At 31.4% G+C, this 27,017-nt stretch overlaps 1 protein-coding gene across 1 annotated transcript in view; it reads left to right on the top strand.

The window, feature by feature from the left end:
• Positions 1-27,017, top strand: part of LOC111702872 (uncharacterized) — a gene marked incomplete at its 3' end in the record, with an annotated part of 55,966 nt that overhangs the window by 1,265 nt on the left and 27,684 nt on the right. The window contains exons 2-3 of the mRNA XM_023474658.1: positions 23,595-23,649; positions 24,738-24,804. Of these exons, the coding sequence (XP_023330426.1) occupies positions 24,758-24,804 (47 nt within the window). The remainder of the gene's footprint in view (positions 1-23,594; positions 23,650-24,737; positions 24,805-27,017) is intronic.

Here is a 27,017-nt window from a genome sequence, read left to right as displayed (position 1 = left end):
ACTGTGTGTATCTTTAACTATGATGATGATAAAAAGTACTGGCTGTTCAATTTCTCTTCAGCTTTCTCTTATATCGGTTTCTACAATTATTTTGCTCCGTTTTGAGAATTTCAGAAACTTCGCAAAAATAGCAATTCTATAAATCTACGAGCTCTACAGTAACTATAGCTAGCTAGCTTTTATTCGGGATTTTGAAAGATTTTGAAGATCTTGGAAAAGGAAATGGCAAGTAAGGTGTTAAGAAGTGTTATTAAGATACAATTATAAAAGCCGAGAGCCAGCACATACAGTTTTGAAATCTTTATTTGATGTTGGTTATAGTTGATATGATAGGCTAACTGAAGATTATAGCAACAATCTAACATTGATAAGTACAATTTTTATAATGGTTTCACATAAATACTTCCACAAATGTCATCCATTAGAAAATAAATAAAATAATATATACGTACAGTCTCCATTTTGATGTTACGCCTTACCCCCCTTGACGCGCGCGTATACTAGTATTCCTTTCACATGTACCTTGCGAGTGCGCGTAACTAGATAGATATTTATTAAATTAAATGGAAATATATCAAGTGCTTTAATTTCAGAACAAAGCCACAGTAATCTATGCTTTGATAAATGTATTCACTAAGAAGTGAGACATTCTAGGTTGATCCTTAGTTAGAATTTTCGGTCTTTTTTAACCCCATTTGTAGCCCTGGATATAGATTCAAAAACAATTGTTTTCAGTTTGATAGACTGCTATGAAAATTTCCTAAACTGCTGGGTCGACTTTGAACATTTGCAACGACTTAGTCTTAGATTTTACCTATCAAAACATTTTGTACTTTTTTAGCACTTTTTTTAGACATGTACTTTCCTTAACTATAAACTTCTTGCTTTTATAGATATGTACTTTCCATAACTATTAAGTTCTAGCTTTTATAGATATGTACTTTCCATAAATATTAATTTCTTGCTTTTATAGATATGTACTTTCCATAACTATTAAGTTCTTGCTTTTATACATATTTACTTGATGATCAAATTTTCAAAAATTTGCCTCTAAAAAATTCGATTTCTGTAAATCTTAAAAATTTCAATTTTTTTTTTTAAAAATCCATAAACTTTTTGTTTGTTTTTGTTTTACAATGTATGCAAAGAGAACATGTTCACGATTGAAATAAAAGGTGGACGCCAAACGCCCTAAAAGCGCAGTTATTGTAGACTGAAGAACATGGAAGATCAAAAATTAAAAGCTAACGTGGAATCATTGTAAAAATTAAGATTTTTATAAAACATCGTAAAATTTCAACCCCTGAAAGTAGAATAGTTGAGAGAAAAGGCGTTAGATGGCAGTCATAAATATTCTAAACATATATAGCAGCTTTGCCAGTAGGAGTATGGCCTATATAGCTGGGTTTACCAGAGCAGCCTTTATTATTTAGTCTATAGACAGCTATATATGTAAAATGTATGTATATATGGTTTGTAATCAAGAAATGTATGTATTCTGTATTAGATACATTTATCACATGTGTTAATCTCATCTCTCAAGAATATACTTTACCATGTTCAATATTTATATATTATCCTATATATCCTGGAAAAGGAGTTGAGAAAATATATTATTTATTACATGTTGCGGAGTTTTCTTTATTTTTGGGAACTATGCTTTTTGGTCGATTCGCGCCCCCTTCACAATTTATCTATTAACCCTATTCCTGCTGGGGGGGGGGGGGGTCAATTTGACCCCCCCTGTAGTTTTTTTACATAACTCAAAAAGTATTGGTCTGAGGCTCTTGAAATTTTCTGACTTTTCCTACATACCCAAAGCCCTCCCTTTAGGCCTAAAACCGAGCTTTAATACTAACTGTCTGAGTCCTCAGGCACACTGCCTGAATGACTGCTTTTTCCTGTAACAAACTAAATCTTTGTTTTGACCCACTTCCACTTGTCAGATTTTGATAAAATTTAGCTTTTTTGAAAGCCTTTGACATAAGGAAACAAATTGTACCAGTTTTGCGAAAAAATGCAAATTTTTTGCAAACAACCTGTCAATGGAAATTTGCACATTTTTAGTTTTTCTTGATTAAAAATCAAGTTGTTTTAAATTTTGCAAATTTTTTTTTGCATATTTAAGATGGCATGGTCAAGGGCTTTTCAAAAATGTATAATTTTTTTATTTTTTGGACAAATTTTTTTTGCAAACATTTTTACTGGATTTTGCGATAAAAAATTCAATTTTTGCAAATTTGCTATTTTTTTTGCAGATTCTAAATGATGTACCATTTGTCATATTTGGACATCAAACATGGGATTTAGAGGGGGGTCAAATTGCCCCCGCCACAGCATATCCTGGTTTTCAAGTACCCCAGCAGAGATAGGGTTAAGTGTTGCTCTAATTGTTTTAATAATATTCGCAGATTTTTCTCTTTTAATTAGTGCATTTTCTTCATGTCAACCTTTTCTCCGGGCAACATTGAGGCCCGACTGGTTCGAGATTTATGGGATACTAGCTAAAGTGCTCGGAATGCAGTGAAATTTAAATTATTTTATTTATAAAACATTCAAGCCGAAAAATTTAAGATACTACTTTTACGAGATTTTTAGATTCTGTTAAAAATTGTGGAAATTATTATCAAGGAAAATTTATTCCTTATATATGATTGTCATCTTTACTTATGAAACCAAATTTAGTTTTTTCAAAACACTTTCTTTAAATCAAAGCTAAATAAATGTCCCCCCCCCAAAAAAAAATATAAGAAACTCTACGCAGACAAACAGCATTCTGTCGAGCAGGATAGATAATATAAACATACATTATGTTTAGACCAGACATAAATAACCAATTGATAAACAAATATACATAAATCTCGTGTGAAACAATATAAAATACGTGTCCACACAGTACACTCCCATTAAATATAAAACAACCAGAGGTTTTGTAAGGCCGGGGAAAGGCTCACAGACACAGAGCAGATATAATGAATACAGTGCAGTCTAAAAGCGCTATTTTGTTGTACCGTAAAAGTATTGCAGGAAAACTTCACATATGTGTGGTCTAACATTTGGGGCCTTCAAGAAAAACAGTTTTTTTACAATGCGTCTAAAGTTATTGATGGTTGTGATACATATTTATTATTTAATATTAAGTAAAAACTGGATATTTCTGGTTCTTTGCTATAGAAGAAAGGCAAATGTAGATATTCACCATTTTCTTAGCAAATATAAATTCGAGATACAAAGAAAATTTAAGTCCAAAAACGTCGTACCAAAATAATAGTGTTAGGTAATTTTATGAAACGTTTGTGTACTTGTCTTATTTCAATGGCTATTTCTAGATGATATAACGTTGATTTCGATTATATTTTTATTTCAAATGAAAAATTGGAAAAAATCCGGGAACCATGAACTTTATAGCACACGTGCTATAATGTACAACTAATAAACATTATATTATTATTATTAAGATTTATTCACACACAAAGATATAAATACATATATAAATGGTGTAGTTTAAATTTGTTTAAATAAATTTTTTTGAAAATACAGGTTTCCAAAAGAAAAGAGAAAAAATATGCAAAAATATGCACAAATAGAAAACATTGATTTTTACTCACTACATAACATATTTATCATTTCAGTTATTACGTAATCATCGAATCCTTCAACATATTAATTATTCATTCTTGTATTTAAAAGTTCTTGTAAAACTGGAACTTTCCATTCATGTTCCAATGGGACATCAAAATATTTCATTTGTTTCTTAACTAACATTTTACTAAGATCCGAAGGATTTACAGAATAATCATTTGCAATACAAAATAAATTTCTGCCAAGAACTGTGTTGAGGTCATTTTTACATAAATTAGAAAGAAATCTAATGCAAAGCTTAGAACTTGCTTCAATAGTCTCATAGAAAGACACACATCTGCTAGCTAACATAATTTTTACATGTAAACATTGTGAAATACTTTCAATCAAGTACCTATGCGTATCTCTAGGTACATTAAAAAGAATTCTAATAGCAGTATTCCATGCTGTATACAATTCTGAAACACATTGGGAACTCAAGTCCCAAATACTAGATCCATAAATAGCACGATGATTACTTTAATATGAAATTCACGATGAAGTGAGTAATAATGATGAAGTATACAATAGTTTCATAAAATAAATAAAGTTGTATGTTCTGTAAATGTTCTAGAATGTCTCCTGGATATTTATATATTTGTTTTTATAACAATGTTTTCCCACAGCGGTAATGTGTTTTTCATGAAAATTTTATTTAAATATTAATATTAAAATGCAGCTAGGACATGTTCACGCATTAAAAATGTACATCTATATATATATACTTGCTTGTGTGGGTGTTTGTTTGTTTTTTGTTTGTATACACGTCAAAACGGCTGAATTGATAGGGCCCAAATTTTGTGTGGGATCTGTAATGACCCCAAGAAAGGTTTATGGAACATCAAAAATGAAATTCCTGGAAAATATTGGATTTTATTGAAGTGAGCCAATTCGAAAAAAATCCGCCAAAATTTAAAAACGCCGACTTTCAGAGCAACAGTTAAAAGATTCCAGGAGTTGGGTGGAAAGTTTCTGGTAAGAAACCTGTTGATATTGTAAATAAGCATTAAATAGTAAACATTAAATTTGAAAATTACGATCTTTATTATTCTTCTCACCAATCTTAATAGTTTTGCATAAAACCTATCCCCACTGTACAATCAGTTTTATTTGAAGTACCGAACCGATCTGTAGGCAGCAATAGCAAGTTGTACGCTAAATATACGACAAAATGGGACGGTACAGTAAATAATGTAACCCTCTTCTTGTGTTATATATGCTGTACAAACTGTATACTGTTCACTGTACACTGTACACTGTACAGTACACCATTTCCACGCAAAGGTATTTTCCGACCATTAAATAATCCCAAATAATTGGAAATTACGACTCAAATTGGGAATTCCCCCAAATTTTTGGAATACTTTTTAAATTAAAGTTGCCAACTGTTATTAACTTAAATTTGTGTACTTTATGTAAAAATTGTTCTTGTGTTTTAATACAAAAATGTTGGTTGATCCGTCAGCAAATTGGCAGAAGCCCCCCAGGGGGTGCTCAATACGATGAAAAGATGGGAAGATCCAGGACGGAGCACAATATATATACATATAAAGTGATACCAAACACAGATATATAGATATTTAGATACAAAACACAGATATAAAGATATAGATATCAAACACAGCTATATAGATATTTAGATACCAAACACAGATATATAGATATCTAGATACCAAACATAGATATATAGATATATAGACACCAAACACAGATATATAGATATATAGACACCAAACACAGATATATAGATACCAAACCTTTTAAAGTTATAGATTATAGTTAACCTGTGAAATTACAAACTAAAACTTTGATCTGCTACATCAAGCAATAATGTTAGAAATATCAAAGATTTAAACTAATTGGGTGCAAAGCTAGAGATAGAGATTAGAAATATCAAAGATTTAAACCAATTGGCTGCAAAACTAGAGATAGAGATTAGAATTATCAAAGGTTTTAACCAATTGGCTACAAAGCTAGATATAGAGATTAGAAATATCAAAGGTTTAAACCAATTGGCTGCAAAGCTAGAGATCGAGATTGTAAATATCAAAGGTTTAAACCAATTGGCTGTAAAGCTAGAAATAGCGATTAGAAATATCAAAGGTTTAAACCAATTGGCTGCAAAGCTAGAGTTAGAGATTAGAAATATCAAAGGTTTAAACCAATTGGCTGCAAAGCTAGAGATAGATATTAGAAATATTAAAGGTTTAAACCAATTGGCTGCAAGGCTAGATATAGAGATTAGAAATATTAAAGGTTTAACCCAATTGGTTGCAAAGCTAGAGATAGAGATTATAAATATCAAAGGTTTAAACCAATTGGCTGTAAATCAAGATATAGAGATTAGAAATATCAAAGGTTTAAACCAATTGGCTGCAAAGCTAGAGATAGAGATTAGAAATATCAAAGGTTTAGACCAATTGGCCGCAAAGCTAGATATAGAGATTAGAAATATCAAAGGTTTAACCCAATTGGCTGCAAAGCTAGAGATAGAGATTATAAATATAAAAGGTTTAAACCAATTGGCTGTAAAGCTAGATATAGAGATTATAAATATCAAAGGTTTAAACCAATTAGCTGTAAAGCTAGATATAGAGATTAGAAATATCAAAGGTTTAAACCAATTGGCTGCAAAGCTAGATATAGAGATTAGAAATATCAAAGGTTTAAACCAATTGGCTGTAAAGCTAGAGATAGAGATTAGAAATATCAAAGGTTTAAACCAATTGGCTGTAAAGCTAGAGATAGAGATTAGAAATATCACAGGTTTAAACCAATTGGCTGCAAAGCTAGAGATAGAGATTAGAAATATCAAAGGTTTAAACCAATTGGTTGCAAAGCTAGATATAGAGATTAGAAAATAAAAGTTTGAGAAGAGTAAAAAAATAACTTTCAATCGTTTTAGCATTTAACATGTTAAACTAAAGTAAATGTCCTTTTGTATTGAAATCTTATATATTTTCATATTTTTTATATATCAAAACTCCTTCTACTGAAGAGCTATTGAGAAGAACAAAAAATATTTTATTTTTAATATGTAACCAGATAAGTTTGTTTGTTCTTACACAATTGTGCGTAAAATCAAAACTAGAAGAGCTACGAGGTCACAAAGTCGTTTCAGTGATATCGTATAAATTTAGCTTTTTCCTTCCAGCTTGCAGTGTTATCTGTTAAATTCTCCGCAATGAAAATATGATTAGATTTCATTCTGTCCTTGAAAAAACACTGCACGAACTCAATAGTGTGCGCGCACACTGGAAATTTCAGCTGAATACAAGGGTTTCGGTAAGTTTACATACATATCTCTGTACTAAACTAAAAAACAAAGGTTTTAAGGGTACCGTTGTAAATCGTGCATTAACCTCCTTACATGGAGAGATTCACTTGAAATTACTCTTACATATTTTAAGTCCTGTTAACTCTTTTTTTAATATTTCGAGTTATACAAGACTTTTGATTAATTTGATGAACCTTGTGATCCATGTATCTGATATATGAGATATATACCATTCCACAGGAAGCCATTGTAAATCTATATTAGGCAAGTTGACAACATTTAATTTATTTCTAAGATATTTTCATCAAGAGCCATGATGAAAATTTCTACTTTCTTTTTTAATTTAAAACGAAATTTGATATTTCTTATAAATCTACAATATAAAATCTACATACAAATATATTTATGTATAAACATATGTAATATTTCCATGTGTTTTTTTTAGAATTTGTCTCAATATACCTCAAAAAGATTAAAATTAGAGTCATGCTTCCATTTTTTTCATTATCTGAAAATTTACTTGAAAACTAAAAAAAGAAAATCCAATTCTCATTAAATTTAATGATCAGTACAATTTCACCCTAGAAAAATAATGATAATTAAAAAATCAAAAAAACTTAATTGCATTGTCTACTTTTTGGTCGAATTGTTCGCAAACAACAATTAAATTGAATTAACTGGATAAAAATTGCTCATCTTTATGTAAACTTTGCTTTGTCTGTCCGGGTGTCTGTTTGTTTGTCCGATAAACGTCAAATCGGCTGAACCGATCGGGCCCAAATTCGATTTTTGAACATTTTGAGAATCCCAAATTTGTTCCTATAAAATCCTGGAAATTTTTTGTTTGTTTTAGCTTTACAATGTATACAAAGCCTAGTATGATAACTAAGTATAATGATTTATAGCTGGAAAAAATTCAAAAACTTAATTAATGAAAGTGAGCTCAAATTTTTAGAAAACATATTTTAAAATTTTTTGTTTTGTTTGCTTTGACTGGTGTTGTTCTGTAGAAAAAGAATACTGTATTTTATTGTTATTCTGCACCAGACCTCAGTACCACCAGACCTCAGACAGGGTCACCCAGAAAGCATGATAGTGGTAATACGATTGTAAGGAATCTATTGAGTCTTTTTTTCTCGCATTCTTGGTTCCCTCAAAAAATTCTTATCCAAATCGTTCAGAAATAGTCTAGTATTAAAAACTGTTGGCATCTTGAAAAAGTAACCCCTTCGACTGTATCGTTAAAAATCTTCAAGTGGTCATAAGAGTCAATCCGTGATCCTATATTGTTCTTCTCTGCACTGAACCAGTCCAATCCGAACCGGTACATAGAATTTATCAATCTAGTGTAATTGTACCGTATACATGCACGGTCAGGGCTCTGCTCAGTGTGTAGAATATACTCAACAAATTTTATACACAGAATGTAAAAGCTGCTGGATCAATGTGTCTCCAGAAATATTACAGAGTTGATTTAAATATATTATTGACTTAGCCGTCGTCAAAGGAATATACTCCCTCTCCCTAATCCCAATATATGTATTTAGATATTCTGCTTTGGATTTTGGAATAAATATAAATGCATTATATGAAGGTCTTCTGGGGTCTGTTGCATTAAAGTGCTTGTTGCTTAATCTGTTGATCATAATTATGAATAAAATTAAATTGCAGTGATACGCGGATTACGCTGCAGAAAAAAATGAAGGAATCCGTGAGAATTTAACACTTTTCATACCAGAAAAAACTACGGTATTTTCCTCATTATTACTTAAAGGGTAGCGTGGTGAAATAGACATATTAAAAGGCAAAACATGAAACTACCTCTACAGTCCTTTTCTTGAGTTGTTTGTATGTGAATAAAACTATAAGAAGAAGACGAGAATATGAGATAATTCTCCAGCTTTACAAGGTTTCGTGTCGGAAATCATCAATATTCCGTTAAATATTAATTCTCAGCATGGAAGATTAAAACTTTATCTCTCTCGGTTTATATCGTCATACTCTATTATAGAGTTGAAAAAGGACTGAAAGTGGAATAACAAAACTATATTTACATGTTAACTATTCAAACTGTGGATCGCATGATTAATTAGATTTTATTCAACTCGACATTCGCCTCTAGTATGCGAATGTATATTCCATGGAACTTCTCTTGTTCGGTGCTTGATGATTACTACTGTATGGGGAAACCAATATGGCCGATCCTGTTCCTTTCTCTCCTGACCGTATAATCCCGTTATTCCCTTTTCCTGCTCCCGTCCTTACCTCGCTCTACCGAAATAAAGCTTAAACTTGATAAGGGTTCAAAACCCTTTGAAGCTTGAGAGATAACCGGCCTGCCTTATCAGGCTAGAAACATATCTCCAAAGCTGAAACCTTTAGAATGTAATATCCTTAATCCTGATCTGTTAATTAATCTGGAGATTAAATTCATGAGGACAACAAGTAATATTTAATCTGGAGATTAAGAAAAAGAGTGGATTATGCATTAATCCCGATATCCACCATTCAAAAGTTCCCAACTCTGGAGAGATAACCGGCCTGCCTTATCAGTCTAGAATCATATCTCCAGGCGGGGCATTAACTGTACTCTGTCTATTTGTATCTGTGAACTATGCTTGGTTCACAATATTCTTATACCAATAAATATCTACATATTTGTTTTGAAATTTTAAGAAACTGTTGTGTACTTTATCATTCTTACATATTAAATGGTGAATTTTACAATAAACGTGCTATATAGTAATTATCGTGCTATAAAGTTAAATTAGCTGTACATTATAGCACAGGTTGTTAAGTTGTTAATCATTTTAAGATTCAAAAAACTTCAAAGATGTCAAAACTGTTTTATAAAACTATTGTGTACTTTATCATTATTACTCACTTCATCGTGAATTTCATATTGAACGTGCTAAAAAGTAATGACCTGTCCAAAAACTTTATAACACTGCGAAGCAAAATAATAGTGTTATAGATAGTTATTATGTTAAAATTTGATTTTATAAAACTTATCAATATCTTTGACCTAAAAAAAAATAAAAAAGTTCAAAAACGATCCGAGGAACGATCGTTATGACACGTTCCTTTTTAAATGTTTTTTTTTTGTCGTTTGTTGCATATAATTTCTGCCAAAAAAACTAATATTTAGAAACACAATTTTAAAAATAATAAAATACAGTTGCCTTTTTTTACACTATACTAAATTTTGATCCTTAAAAAATGAAAATAATAACAAAGACGACACAACAACGATCCAAAATGATTAACAACAACCGTCACGGCACGTGTGCTATAAAGTTTTGATTGGTTCCCGGATTTTCTCTGAAACATTTAGGAAATTGCCAAAATGTTTTTTTTTTCAATATAAACGAAAAATAAAATTAGAATAATTTTTTTCATTTCTGCTTTCTTAAAAAGCTTATTTTATCTAGAAATAGACATTGCAAATGAAATAAGACAAGAACACAAACGCTTCATAAAATTACCTAAAGCACGACCTGCTATAAAGTTTTTGGACTTGAATTTTCTCGGTATCTCGAAGGCCTTTCTCGATAAAGAGAAACCTTCTGTCCAAAAACTTTATAACACTGCGAACCAAAATAATAGTGTTAATAATAGTTATTTCTCTAGTTTTATTCAAAGTTATAAAATGAGTTGACTGATAGTACTAGATTATTCCAAATAGAATTTTAAAAACACAATTATTCAATTTACAAAATTTCTTGTTTGAAATGGAATTTTATTGTAATAAATAAAAATTGCAAAGTTTAAACTATCCATTACTCATTGCAACGTTTTCATCTTGAAATTGCAAGCGAGGGGGGGGGGGTAGGGGGGAGATAAGTTTGAATTTATCTATACTCTTCTATTTTTATCTATAAACTTGTCTACAATTAATGAGCATTTGTATTCCCTGTATCCCCAATATCCCCAGTATCCCCTTTATTCCCTGTATTCCCTGTAATTCCCTTTATCCCCTGTATTGCTTGTATCTTCTGTATTCTCAGTATTCTCTATATTCCCCGTATCCCTGTATTCCATGTATCTCCTGTATTCCCAGTATCCCCTGTATCCCCAGTATCCCCTGTATTCCTTGTCTCTCCTGTATTCCCTATATCCTCTGTATCCCCAGTATCCCCTGTATCCCCTGTATCCCCTTTATCCCCTGTATTCCCTGTATCCCCTGTATTCCCTGTATCCCCTGTATTCCCTATATCCTCTTTATCCCCTGTATCTCCTGTATCCCCTGTATCCCCTGTATCCCCTGTTTCCCCTGTATCCCCTGTATCCCCTGTATCCCCTGTATCCTCTGTATCCCCTGTATACCTTGTATCCCCTGTATTCCCTGTATCCTTTGTATCCCATGTATCCCCTTTATTCCCTGTATTCCCTTTATTCTTTGTATCCCCTGTATCCCCTGTATTCCCTGTATCCGGATCCCCAGTATCTCCAGTATTCCCTGTATCCCCTGTATTCCCTGTATTCCCTGTATCCCCTGTATCCCCTGTATCCCCTGTATCCTCTGTATCCCCTGTATCCCCTGTATCCCCTGTATTCCCTGTATTTCCTGTATTCCCTGTATCCCCTGTATCCCTTGTATCCCCTGTATTCCCTGTATCTCCTGTTTTCCCTGTATCCCCCGTATCCCCTGTATCCTCTGTATTCCCTGTATCCCTTGTATCCCCTGTATTCCCTGTATCTCCTGTATTCCCTGTATCCTCTGTATCCCCTGTATTTCCTGTATCCCCTGTATCCACTGTATCCCCTGTATCCTCTGTATCCCCTGCTATGTATAATGTCTATGTTGTGTCTATATGTCTAGTTGTCTGTATAAACAGCTCTTGTTATATCTGGAAATGATTGGCAGTATCTTATTATATTATATCCTACCAATCAAACAAATATGGAATATTATCATATATTCTCATCCTAAATGTAGGAATAGCAATAAAACATATCAAATAAACAAAAAATAATATTTAAAATCTTCATATTCAAGATGTTTTATTTTTATCTAAACCTTAAACAAAAACAAATTCAAGAATCAATATAAATTGCCACATATCTATAAAATAAAGCTCTTCGCTCATATATATATTTGTATGAAATAATCAATTAATTATTCAATCAAAAATACTGATTTACATCCTCATATTTGTGTGTATATATGTTACCTATGGCTGGCCAAATGGCTCCACCGAATAGGCTGATTGTTTTCGGAAACTAAGTGGTACCCTTAATATATTTTTCAAAATTATTTTTTTAATTCCACGGGCAACGCCGGGCAATTCAGATAGTCTATATAATAAAGCTATTCGCTCATATAAATATATTTATATGTAAGCTACAGCTGAACCAAGTTGACTGAATTTTGTCGAGGAAACTCATGTTTAACCCTGGGGGTAACATAGGCTAAAAAAGCTAGAAACCTTTCTTCAAAATTCGAAATTGTGAAAATTTGTGTTTAACCCAGTAAATGGTAAATTAAAGTATCTCAATTTACCAAAAGAAAAATGGACGAACTATATAGTGATACTCGAAAATGTGATACTCGAAAATGTGAATTTTTGAATTGTTAAAAATTAATATTTTAAAGACCTCACTTACTTAAATTTAAATAAGTATTTGAGGGTATAAACATGTATTTTTATTTATATATATTTACAATATTAACCTTGGCAACCACGGACACTCCAGCTAGAAATGTATAGCACGGACAGCCGTAGTACATTCGAATTTCCGAGCCGGGTCCACCTTTCCGGTCCCAGCTTGTGCTGTATCGCCCGGCCATTGGGTAAATAGAGTAGACACTCTATAAGACTAGCCGGTGCAACAGGTTGATGCGGTCAGACTTTAGGTTGAATTTACTTTTACTAAAAAGGGTCAGAGGTGCGTGATGAACCGAGCCCGAGAAGTACTTTTTGTCAATTTGAATATTTTCTGTGTTGAAGGTTTTGAAGGTCCCTCTGCGGTGTACTTAATATTCGAGACAATACCAAGGGAATACCTTAAACATACTTGGACAAAATATTTTATACATTGGACAATTTTAAGAGAGGGCGGTGTGCAAGTTTGTTTTTTAATCAAGAATAGTTTGTGAACGTGTTTCCTGAGACAAAATTTAATGGTTATCAATTAGACTGAGTTAAACTAATTGTCTTAAAACTTGAAACAGCCCAAAAGATGAAAAGTTTCAAACTAAGTCTACGTAGCTCAACTACTTCCTGCTATTCATGAAGGTACAAAGAAACCGAACACAATTGCCGGAAACAATAATTTTCTAATCTTGATGTTGTAAATCTTTAATATTTTAAATTTTGGCTTTTTGGATTACAAGAGTTATCATTTTGAAATATGAAATTCGAAAATTAGAGATTGAGGCAAGTGTTTAATTACTTTGCCTAAGTTTTAAATTTTCATTAAAAAACTAAAAAAACTTTTTTGAAGTTTTAAATAATTTTTAATTTGTTTTTGATGAAAGCTCCTTCTTGATTGACTCAAAAAACGTTTCTCAAAATGAAAACCTTTTTAATTTTTTAATTAACAATTTTGTTTACAGATTGTTGAAAACCCAGATTTTTTAATGAATTTTAATTTTCTTTCATTTTACTATTCAATACAAGTTCTAATATTTCCCGGACTTAAATGAACCAATTATCTACTTTACTTTCGTTCTTTCGTCTGAAAGAGGCCATGCCCGATTTACAAGGATACCCTTGAAAGCTTTGTCTGATCAAGTATGAATTAGACATCAACGCTTTTGTTTCTTTAAACTGTTTATACAAAGGAATTGAGTCTTCGTCACAAACTATGATTTTTTAATCTCTATATCTTTGTAATCCAATGCCGTAGACCTTAGATATTTCAAACTATGAATTCTGTTAGATGAAAAAATCCAAGCTTGAAATATCAAAGGTTTACACCATCAGGTGGAAAAAATGTAGGTATTAGAAAATCAAAGTTTGTTACAAAGACTCAATTCCTTTGCGTTTTTCTGCGAAAGAAGCAATTTAACAAAAATAAACCGTTTCGAGTTAGAAAAAAGACTGTTTCTTGGACATTTTATATCAGATTAAATTTTCGAGGGTACCATTGTAAATCGGGCATTGCCATCTTAACTAGGAGGGTTACTTGAACGTACGCTTACAATCCTTTTCATGAACCACATATACGTACTTTAGTTACTTAGTTTTGTCCTTAAATATAATTCTACTGCAAAATATTCCTTCTGCAATATGTTTTTTTTGATAAATTCTTGCTTCTGAAAACCTTGGAATTACCTCGGTCTTTTATATTCAAAATATACATGAAAAACCTTCTTACTCATTATAACACCATTAGTCTAAGATTAAATATTAATCGCTGGAAAATTGGTCCAGTTTTAGTGCTAACTATAAATGTTTATGGAAAGCTTTTGTAAACACAAATTGCTTCGAAAACTATGAATATCAATGTTTAAAATTTAGAAAACAGATTATTTTCAATTGCGGATTTTCTACAAAAATGACTTGCACATTTTTACTGCGGAAAAACCTTATATGAAAAAATTAACCATTTTTCAAGATAAAAACTACGTTATATTCCATAATATTGAACAATTAAATGGTACCTATGTGAATCGGGCATTATATAATTTTATAAATTATAATTTCGGGTACCCATCTTTGCCTGGAGCACGAGTCGACCAACTCAACTTCAACATTTTAAACAAAGTTAAAAGAACATTTACATCGTTCAAATGATTTCACCAATCAAACCACGGGTTCAAGAGTTCAGATCGAATATACGGTTAAACGGTTAAAAGACAAACAAAGATTATTAATTTTTATACAGGGTGAGTCAAAAAAAAGGTTGAATAGTAAGATCTTGCATATAATAAAGCAGATTTTTTGTTCATCTCATTTTTAACAAATATGTATAAAATTTCAATAACAAATCTGATAGACCCCTAATAAAATCCGCGAAACTATTTTTTTTACTCAAAATTAAATGAGTAGAAAAAAAGATCTCGCTATTAACCCTTTTTTTGACTCACCTTGTATATATAGATAAATAAATAAATATTGAACTAGAGAAAAATAAAAAGTTATAACATGAAACAGTATAGATTAGAAGAGAAAAGTTTCATAAAAGAAAGTTTGTAGGGTAATGAAAAGCGTCCAAAACATCATATTTATTTATTTTATCAATTTGTATTTTCTGGCCTTTTAAGTCTATGCTTTTACCGTTTACCCTTTTAATTCTTTAGAAAGTTTGTATCAAATTGATTAATTTTTATGAAATTATGTATTCAAACTATTTTTACCATTTTCTTGTCAGTTGAAAATCATAATTTGTTTTTCAAAAGTAGTGATTACATTTAAACCTTTCTGTGATTTAATACCGCCCGTCCGGAATTCAATTTGTTTAAGCAAATAAACAAATAAACAAATAAAATTAAGAAGATGGCATGTTGATTCACAACGGCACCCTTGAACCCAAATCGGATCAAATACGTGGAAGACAAAGAGGTTTTAATAAGCTTGAACAGTGATAATTTCTGTTCATTTTTCCATCGTTTCTGAAGCAGGAAATGCTCAAATCACTTTTGTAGAAAACTCACAGCTTAAAACTTTCAGACACAACTAACTAACAGTTGTTAGGGTCACTTGAAATTACGTATACAGTCTCTTTAAAATCACATTTAAAGCCCCTATGACGTCATCATAACATCCTTTCAGACACAACTAACTAACAGTTGTTAGGGTCACTTGAAATTACGTATAAAGTCTCTTTAAAATCACATTTAAAGCCCCTATGACATCATCATAACAGGAAATCACGTTGTTCTCTATACAGCATTTACATAATGCAGTACAGAAATTCTAATTTGCGATACTTTTTAGATTAAAAACAATTAGGTCTGTTTCCACTAGATGGGATGAGAAAGTATAGATTTAGCTTTCTAGAACTGATAAATCATAAATGAAAATCGATTTTGGTTTTAAATTGTACAATAAAACTTTTATTTTTTGTCACAAACTCTGATTTTCTAATCCCTAGATCTTTGTATAACCCAATGTTTTACAATTGTAGACTTTAAATATTTCAAACTATAAATTATTGTAGATCATAAAAACTAGGTTTGAAATATCAAAGATTTACACCATCATCAGGTTGCAAAGATTTGAGTTTGTGGCAAAAATTCAATTCCTTTGACCGACATTGTGTTTACCCTTATTAGAAATACATATATAGCAAAGAATAAACTTTTCTTTTCAAAGAAATTGAATCTTGCACATTTTTCGATCATAAACATTGATTTTTTTATCCCAATATTTTTGCAACCCAATGTCAGAGACCTTAGATATTGCAAACTATGAATTCTGTTAAATCAAATAGTCTAAGTTTGAAATATGAAAGATTTAAATTATCAGGTTGCAAAGATTTGAGTTTGTGGCAAAAACTCAACTCCTTTGACTGATATTGTGTTTATCCTTGATAGAAGGATATATTTAAACAGCTGCAAGCTGTGCTTATTTTCTCCTTCACCTCCTTCAGCATTTGTTTATTACTTAGCTTTCCCTTCTTTATACAGGGTGTGTCTTAAAAAACAATAATCGATACCACATTTGTTTATTACTTAGCTTTCCCTTCTTTATGCAGGGTGTGTCTTAAAAAACAATAATCGATACCACATTTGTTTATTACTTAGCTTTCCCTTCTTTATTCAGGGTGTGTCTTAAAAAACAATAATCGATACCACATTTGTTTATTACTTAGCTTTCCCTTCTTTATACAGTAAAAAGTAAACGATACCACATTTTTTCATTATTCAGCTTTTCCCTTCTTTAAACAGGGTGTGTCTTAAAAAACAGTAAACGATACCACACACGGATTTAATTGCTCTGCCTTTTGTTATAAATGTGTTGAACATAAAGGAATTCACTCTTTCCAAGGTTCACGACATTGGATTGCAAAGAGAATCAGAGTTTGTGGCAAAGTCTGAATTTAGTCGTTTTCTTTTATATTTTTCGTCTTCAGATGCGTTTTGTATAAAAAAGTAGAAAAGACAACTTGGTAAGTTTAAAGATTGTTGGTTTATATAAAACCAAGACGCGACTCAAACTGAAGAAAATAGATACGTAAAATGTCTGAATTATGGTTCAAACCAAAATGACCAATCATAATCAAGAGCAATTTTTTTTACGTTAAAAATTGTAAAATTTTATTTAGCGTTTTAAAAAATAATTTTGCAGAAAACTCTGTTTTCAACCTTTTTCGTTTTTCGGCCTTTACAACTATCAGATCTATCAGATCTATCAGATCTATCAGATCTATCAGATCTTTCAGATCTATCAGATCTGTCAAATCTATCAGATCTATCAGATCTATCAGATCTATCAGATCAATCAGATCTATCAGATCTATCAGATATATCAAATCTATCAGATATTAGGAAAATTAATTTGCCATCAAAAATATTTTTTTTCCAGTCTTGACATTGAATAAAATGAGATACAAGTTTTCGTGTGTCCCTTTTGATCGGAAATTTTTAATTGTCAAAAATTAAAATTAGTTTTGAATTGAGGCTCTGCAGGATACTCTATAATTTTTGTAAGAAACTCCCTTTAAATATATATATTTTCCACCGAATACACAATCCAGCAGCTTATAGTGCAGTAGACCCATAAACCTCTATCCAATTGTAAACAACAAGATAAAAAGAAAACCCTGTGATTCTTATTTTTCATGTCAGTTTTCCTCAAGAAATATTCTTTTCCGTGAAGTATTTTTGAATCGATATTATGTGATCAAATAAACTACATACACAGCAGATGTATTTTGATCTGTTACCGTATAACAACACTGTTCTAACTGTATAAATAGTTGCCAATCAGAAGCAAATAGTAATTTAATGAACCCCTCACAATGATCTAATGGTTGCAAAGATCGCAAAAGTAAAAACATGTGATTTTAAGTTCTGAAATGTACGTATATGTACATGTATACGTATATGTACATGTATACGTATATGCACAAAAAGTAGAAGTGGGCTAGTACGGTAAAATCAAAAGCCTAGGCATTGCACACTTTAAAGTCGACCAAGTCTTGAAAATTAATTAATCTTTTTACATCATCGCTCACTCATGATGGGTCGCTAGGTCTAGAACTGTTATTGCCCAATGCATGTAATTGAAACATTATGATATGTTTTAATACTGAAAGTGTAAAAGAATCCTTTTTTCTGAAAATGAGAATCGAATAAAAACAAACTTTTTACAGCTTTTTATAGTTGTTCGGCCTCATGAGCATTGAAATAAGTTTTATTTTTACGGTGTTATAATTCCTTTATTTTTGTTTCTTTAGATCTTTTTCTTTCTTAAACGTTTTTTTTTCAATTAGAGTAAATTGAGTCTTTGCCACAAACTCTGATTTTCAAATTCTACCCAATGTAGTAGACCTTAGATATTTCAAACCATGAATTCTATTGGAGCAAATAATTTAAGTTTGAAATATCAAATGTTTACACCATCAAGACACCGCAAAGATAAAGGGATTAGACAATTTTAGTTTGCGACAAAGACTCAATTCCTTTGTTGTAAGGATCTTCAAAACTAAAGAAGTGAAGAATCCAGCAAATCTTAAAATTGAAATTTTTCAAAGAAGTCTAATCATTCTAAGATCATGTAGTTTTTCACCAAATCTTGAAATAACAACTTTTCATAATTCTTTTTTTCTTTCTGTTTTTAATTAAGAAAATTTCCACAACAAGGAATATTCCATTGGGTTGAAAATACTACCGGATTAGAAAATCAGAGTTTGTGACAAAGATTCCTTATCGCGGTTCTTGAAATTCAAACTCAAAATTTATTTTCTGTGAATCTGAAAACATAAATAATTATATTTTTTAGATGTAAGACTGCTTTTTACACAGTTTTCAACAATTACAAGTGTTTCTGTGAATAAGATGATAATAACTCTGCACACCCTTAATTAGTTCATTCATATCTTCATTCAAATACAAAGCATGAGATATTACAAATAAGCAATAACAATTTACTATAAAGTTTGGACCCGCTTATCCAGGGTTGATTGTTTTGAGGGGTTGGCCCAAAGTTAATTAACGATACTGAATATAATTGGTTATACATATCAAGATATGTTTTTGGATAGGTAAGGAGTTGAATGGAAGGAAGGAGATTGTCAGGTGATCTGTGGCAGGGTGAGATCAGAGGGATTTTAATGTAGAGATAAATTAAAATTCAGGGTGTTAATGATGGTAGATACAGAAACAGAAATAAGCTAATAAAGTTTCAGCTATTTTAGTTGTTATATCAAATTTACTTATACGATATACAACTAGGTTTACCGCATAAACCTCTCATAATTCTCAAGTTAGTTCAAAGTTGAAAGCGTACAGTTCACGCAGAATCACGGTCTTGTTCAGGGCGGAGTCACGAGAGTTACCGATTGGGAAAAAGCAACCAAATCTAATTAGCATTGTTTTAAGAAAAATTTAAAGATATAATCATACATGTCATTTAATGAAATTAGGAATTTTCATAGAAATAATTAAATATTTGGATATTTATTAAATAAAACAATGCGTACAGTACAGGTACGCAAAAAATAGAAAAAATCTACATTGGTGTGCTAATTTCAAATCAGGGAAGTTCTGGGAATCATTGAGTCCATGCATTGAATCTTTACATTTCGGAATTGAATAAAAAAGCTTTATTAAACAATTTTAAAGTATGTCGACATTCAAATACACATGTACTGGTTCTGCCTGATCTAGGTGAACCAGATTGACACAGCTTTAAGTTAATTCTACGTGGGTCAGACACCTACAAATGGAGGATCAGTTGAAATTACATCTACAGTCTCTTTAAGAGAGAAAATTATATTTCAGAATGATCTCTTGAATTTTGTTCTTCTTTCAGAAAAGTTTTCATTTGATTTGCTTTGTCATGTAGAGTCAATGTTTTATTCATACTGCAGTCTAGCAAAATATCACTCTGCAGTATATTACACTGCAGTCTAGCAAAATATCACTCTGCAGTATATTACACTGCAGTCTAGCAAAATATCACTCTGCAGTATATTACACTGCAGTCTAGGAGAATATTATTCTATATTTTAGGAAAATATTACTCTGCAGTCTAAGAGAATATCAATCTGCAGGTTAGGAGAATATAATTCTGCAGTTCAGAAAAATATTAAACTGCAGTTTAGGAGAATATAAAACTGCAGTTTAGGATAATATTACACTGCAGTCTAGGAGAATATTATTCTTCTGTTTAGGAGAATATAATTCTGCAGTTCAGGAAAATATTAAACTGCAGTTTAGGAGAATATAAAACTGCAGTTTAGGATAATATTACACTGCAGTCTAGGAGAATATTATTCTGTAGTTTAGAAGAATATTATTCTGCAGTCCAGGAACATATTACTCTGTGTTTTGGAGACTATTACTCTAAAGTCTAGGAGAATATTACTCTACAGTCTAAGTGAATATCAATCTGCAGTTTAGGAGAATACCATTCTGCAGTTTAGAACATATCATTCTGCAGTTTAGGAGAATATTTAACTGCAGTTTAGGAGAATATTACACTGCAGTCTAGGAGAATATTTCTCTGAGGTCTATGAGAATATTATTCTGCAGTTTAGAAGAATATCATTCTGCAGTTTAGGAGAATATTATTCTTTAGTTTAGGAGAACATTATTCTGCAGTCTATGAGAATTTTATTCTGCAGTTTAGGAAATTTTATTCTACAGTTTAGGAGAACATTATTCTGCAATTTAGGAGAATTTTACTCTGTAGTTTAGAAGAATATTATCCTGCAGTTTAGGAGAATTTTATTCTGTAGTTTAGGAGAACATTGTTGTCCAGTCTAGGAACATATTATTCTGAGTTTAGCAGAATAATATCTTCTTTACAGTTTGCTAGTTCTTTTATAATTCTCCCAATCTGTAAAGGAATTGAGTCTTTGTCACAAACTCATATTTCCTAATCCCTATATCTTTGCAAGCTGATGTTTAAATATTTGATATTTCAAACTTATATTATTTGATCCAACATAACATCTAGTTTGAAACATCTAAGGTTCACGACATCGGGTTACAACGATGTAAGGATGAAAAAATTTGAGTTTCTGGCAAAAACTTTATTTCTTTATTTTTTTGTTTGTCACGCATTTTTATAAATTGGTCGAATTAGAAAGATCTGGGCGATAGAAAACTTGATGCACAAAAACTGGTTGAATAATATTTCTTTAATGCAGAAGTCCTCTCTGGTTCTCAGCCAATTCCAACTCAAGATTTGTTAAGAAACGTTGAAAGAGAAAAAAACTTTTGACAGTTTCATTACAGAAAAGAGAGAGTTTTATAACTAAGTAAGAAATAAGTTCTATTCAGCAATAATAACGTAGTTCATGAAATAAGATCTAGATCTACTCACCAATAATAGGATAGTTCATGAAATAAGATCTAGTTCTACTCACCAATAATAGGATAGTTTATGAAATAAGATCTAGTTCTACTCACCAATAATAGAATAGTTCATGAAATAAGATCTAGTTCTACTCACCAATAATAAGGTTGTTCATTATCATTATGTTTTATATTTTTAAATCATAATTTATTTCATTTTCAATTCTTGTTTGACTAAATAATTGTGTCAAGAAGGTAGCTCAAGACAATCATTACTGCAAAAGTACAGTAAATACAATTTTGTAATGAATAATGCAAAGGTCTGAAAAAAACGTGTTTATTAAGAAAAATACAGTATTTAATAGCTAAAAAGACATACCCAAAGTTTATTTGTTGTTCATGTTGTTGTAAACCTTTGAAATATCAAAGTATCCATTATACTAGAACAAATAATCAAAGTTTGAAATATCAAAGGTTTGCACCCCAGGTTGCAAAGATTTATAAAAAGAGGGTTTTGCAAGTTTTCTTCTTTGGCGTGTTAACACTCCTGTATGCCGAGTCCATTAGCATCTAATCCAATCAGGGTTCAGTGATATCTTTGTTGTCTATTCTGAACCAATAGAAATAGTATTACGGTTATAGCATCTATCTGGCTTTCTATCTCATTATCCACTTAAAGATATAAATTCTTCAATCGGCGCTATCAGTAAATGGAAATATTTACTTCTACTGAAACTATGGTGTTAAGGGAGGTTTATGTGAAATTCTTGTAATATAAACATCAGATAGATGTATTGACAAGCTGTTCATTCGAACCTTTTTGTTGAGCTTCCTGCCTTTAATATGTTAAGCTAGCTAAGAGAATGAAATCAGGAAACAACGGAATTCTGTTGTTTTATTTTGATTTTACAGCATTTGCAAAAAAGATTCTTTTTTAACCGACATATTTCTCAATTGTTTTACAACATTAACATTATTAACAATGTTGGGCATTATAATACTTTTTTCTTGAAAAGGTAAAACTAAATCCCTGCGGGAAAACAGTCCTTTTTACGGCAGGTAAAGGGTTTAAATTAATGTCAATAAAATGGATAAACTAGGATGTTATCTAACTTTCTCGGATCGTAAAACTTTTAGATCCTTTCAACGGATCATTAAATGGTTAGAAGGGGATCAAATGTTCTCTGATTCAAGTTTGCTAGTTTCTATTTCTGATTTCTAGTTTTCCGACCCATTGTGCAGAAACCACATTTTGGTTTCATGCCAAATTTTCTCTTCCGAAAGTTAACCTCTAATACAATAAATAACATGAAATCTTAATTCTTTTACAAGAAAAGTTTGTATTTAGTTGTGTTTGATACCAAAGAAAATAAGAATAGTTATTATACGGCAGCCATATTATAGTAAAATTGATTTCGAAGTAAAATATATTTGAGTAAAAGATTTGATTAATGAAATAAACTGCGAAAAGTCTTTTATAATAACTTATACAGTATTTGAAAGAAGACATTCAAAAATATTCAACAACTGTCATGTTTCGTGGGACGGGTGTATATAGATATATGGATAAAGATGCAGTATTTACAGATATATTTTCACAGTATTCCAAGGTTCAATGTTCTTAAGCAAAAATCCATCAACATTTCTCCAAATACTCCATTTAAACTAAATCTAGAATCAAGTCCATTGTAGATTTTAATGTACATGACTACAAAAAGTAGTAGAGTCGACCATGCTTTGAAAATTTATGCATAATAGATCTCTGTGTTTTTTCAAAAGACTATCTGTTGTGGGACCCACCGTTATCACAGTTAATATTTTTCTGTTTTGGAATTGAGTCTTTGGAACAAAATCAAATATTTAAACCTCAATATCTTTAGAACTCGATGTTGTAAACCTTTGATATTTCCAACTCAGATTATTTTATCTAACAGAATTCATGTTTGAAATATCTAAGGTCTGTAACATTTGGTTCCAAAGATATTGTGATTAGAAAATCAGAGTTTGTGGCAAAAACTCAATTCCTTTGTTGATAATTCTTAGTAAAATTTCTTCGGATTAAACTCTATTTAAACTTTAAAAATATAAGAATTCTTAGGACTAATTTTGTACATAAGCAGAGGGGTTTTAAATGCACACACTCAAATATTCGCTTTAAGGACGATTTATAGTTTTCATAATAATTGAAATAATGAAATTTCAAACAAGTATATAAAATTTATGAAGTAAAATTTCAGAATAAAGTTTACAAATGTTTTAATGTTTTATGATTTTTTTTAGAAAATGATGGAAGTCCATGAAAGAGGAAAATACTGAATCCTAACGACTGAGAAAGGTACAAATACGCATTGAAATAAATATATTAATAAATAATTATATTTTCTTATCTAATTATATACTTTGCAGTCTCTTTACTTCCAAATATTCTACATAAAGAAATAATTTTTGAATGGGTTTAATTTTAGAATTTTTATGAAATTCAGTTTCTGAATTGTTTAAATGTCAAGAAGTATGTTTAACTAACCTTTTCAAACCAGCTTTCTAAATTTCAGAAATTCAATTCAATGGTTCACATATTTAAGAGAACTGAAAATTTGCCACAGACTTATTCCTTCTTAATTCCCTAGTCTTTGCAACATAGTGGTGTAAACCTTTGATGTTTTAAAAATAGACTATTTGCTCTCACTGGGAGCCTAGTTTGAAAGATAAAAGATCTACAGCACCAGGTTGCAAAGATATAAGAATGATAGAATTAGAGTTTAAGAAAATTCTACAGTTCCTTCCTTTGTCTTGGAAATGCCAAGTAAAATGTTTTATATGTTGAACGCGCGTTCTTGCATTGAACACAATCAGATGTTACACCGAGACAAATGTAGATTAAATATATTGCATGTTTGTAAATTGTAAACTTAAAAAAACGTGTATTACATAAAATGTCTCAGATATCTTTAAAGCCTCTTAAATAAATCTTAAATGTTATAAAAACGAGTCTAAAATCCCAACCCTGAATAATGATGTGATGAACTATTGGTGAAACAAACGAATTAATTTCGAAATTAATCTTAATAGAACTTGAATATGAATCATGATACATTTTTTTGCCTGAATTTAAAGACCCTCAATACAATACTGTGAAAGATAACGTAATTGATTTAATTTAGATAAGTTTTTCTGAAACAAAAATTGCGCAAGTAACTGTTGCAGACCGAGTAACCACAAATAAAAATAAAAAGTTTACAAGCGCAACAAGTAAAACAGTTTTAAACAGTCAAAAAAAAACAAAAAATGTTCCTCTTTTATGCATTGCATGCCACTTCAATTAATGAAGATAACGTTTAAATAGCTTTATTTTGTATTTTTGTTAAAACCAGAGAAATCCGAAATCTAAATTATTCGGTTTTTAAGGAAAAGAAAATATTTTAGGTTATGTTTCTGTTGAAAAGATGAATCATCTAGTTCTTCTAACTTATATTCAACTTCTTCTTATTAGGTAATCTTATGTTCATCTTCTCATTAGGTAATCTTATATTCTCAATAGGTAATCTTGTATTCATCTTCTTCTCATTAGGTCATCTTATATTCATGTTCTCATTAGGTAAGCTTATATTCCACTTCTTCTCATTAAGTAATCTTATATTCATCCTATTCTTATTAGGTAATCTTATATTCATCTTCTGTTCCTTTAATCTATTCTATATTTATTTTCTTATCCTGTAATCTATTCTATATTAAACTTCTTATCCAGTAATCTATTCTATATTCATCTTTTATCCTGTAATATATTCTTTATTCAACTTCTTATCCTGTAATCTGTTCTGTATTCATCTTCTTATCCTGCAATCTATTCAAAATTCATCTTCTTATCCTGTAATCTATTTTATATTCATCTTCTTATCCAGTAATCTATTCCCTTTTCCAGTTCAGATTCCTTGTAAAAACTGTAGTACACTTTTGTTTGTAACAAAACATATATGACATTAATATTTGTTCTTTTTTTGGTTAATATTAGAATATTTCCTTGGTATAGCATGGACATACATGAGTCACTTAGATTTGTTAAGAATAGTTAAAAGGAACAATTAGTGCTGGGAAACTTAGCTATAGTGCAGCTGGGATACTGAGCTATAGTGCAGCCGGCAAACTTAGCTATTGTGCAGCTGGGAAACTTAGCTATAGTGCAGCTGGGATACTTAGCTATAGTGCAGGTGGGATACTTAGCTATTGTGCAGCTGGGAAACATAGCTATAGTGTAGCTGGGATACTTAGCTATAGTGCAGCCGGCAAACTTAGCTATTGTGCTGCTGGGAAACTTAGCTATAGTGCAGCTGGGATACTTAGCTATAGTGCAGCTGGGATACTTAGCTATTGTGCAGCTGGGAAACATAGCTATAGTGAAGCTGGGATACTTAGCTATAGTGCAGCCGGCAAACTTAGCTATTGTGCTGCTGGGAAACTTAGCTATAGTGCAGCTGGGATACTTAGCCATAGTGCAGGTGGGATACTTAGCTATAGTGCAGCTGGGAAACTTAGTTATAGTGCTGCTGGCAAACTTAACTATAGTGCAGCTGGGAAATTTAGCTATAGTACAGCTGGGATACTTAGCTATTGTGCAGCTTGCAAACTTAGCTATAGTTCAGCTTGCCAACTTAGCTATTGTGCAGCTTGCAAACTTAGCTGGGATACTTAGCTATTCTGGAGCTGGGAAACATAGCTATAGTGCAGCTGGGAAACTTAGCTATAGTGCAGCTGGGAAACTTAGCTATTGTGCAGCTGGGAAACTTAGCTATAGTGCAGCTGGGAAACTTAGCTATACTGCAGTTGGGAAACTCAAATAGGTTGACAAGTACAATAGATGGCAACACAAAAATCGACCAACTGCGCACAACGTCATATGTGGCAAATGAAAAAAGAAAGACGACATGTCCTCTAATTAGTTGGTAGGATTTCCAAGATTTGGTGGAGATAAATGTCGTCTTTGTAGGAATACGTAAAAAATAAATACAACTCAAAATTAGAAAGAGTATTTTTTCACTCGTTTGGTGGCTTAATTTTTTTCTCTGTATATCTCTGTAAACTAAATAGTCTGTTGCACTAATTTCACTAAAAGATAAGCACTTTAGTCTAACAATATCACTTTTATTTATAGTTTTGTCAGACAGAAAATTCGTGTTGACACTTATGACGTTTAATCAGCTGTAATGAAAGTGTACGCATTCTGTGTTGCCATCTATTGTACTTGACAACCTATTTGGGGAAACTTGGTTAAAGTGCAGCTCGGAAACTTAGCTATAGTGCAGCTGGGAAACTTAGCTAAAGTGAGGCTGGGAAACTTAGCTTTTGTGCAGCTGGCAAACTTAGCTGTAGTGTAGCTGGGAAAAATTAGCTGTAGTGCAGCTGGCAAGCTTAGCTATAGTGCAGCTGGCAAACTTAGCTATAGTGCAGCTGATAAACTTAGTTACAGTGCAGCTTGCAAACTTAGCTATTGTGCTGCTGGCAAACATAGCATAGTGCAGCTGATAAACTTAGTTACAGTACAGCTTGCAAACTTAGCTATTGTGCAGCTTGCAAACTTAGCTATAGTTCAGCTTGCCAACTTAGCTATTGTGCAACTTGCAAATTTAGCTATTGTCCAGCTTGCAAATTTAGCTATAGTACAACTTGCAAACTTAGCTATTGTGCAGCTTGCAAACTTAGCTAAAGTGC

Source organism: Eurytemora carolleeae, unplaced genomic scaffold, assembly GCF_000591075.1.
Source record: "Eurytemora carolleeae unplaced genomic scaffold, Eaff_2.0 scaffold521, whole genome shotgun sequence".
NCBI lineage: Eukaryota > Metazoa > Arthropoda > Copepoda > Calanoida > Temoridae > Eurytemora > Eurytemora carolleeae.
The sequence above is the reverse complement of the archived record's forward strand: the minus strand, read 5'-3'. Positions and strand labels throughout refer to the sequence as shown.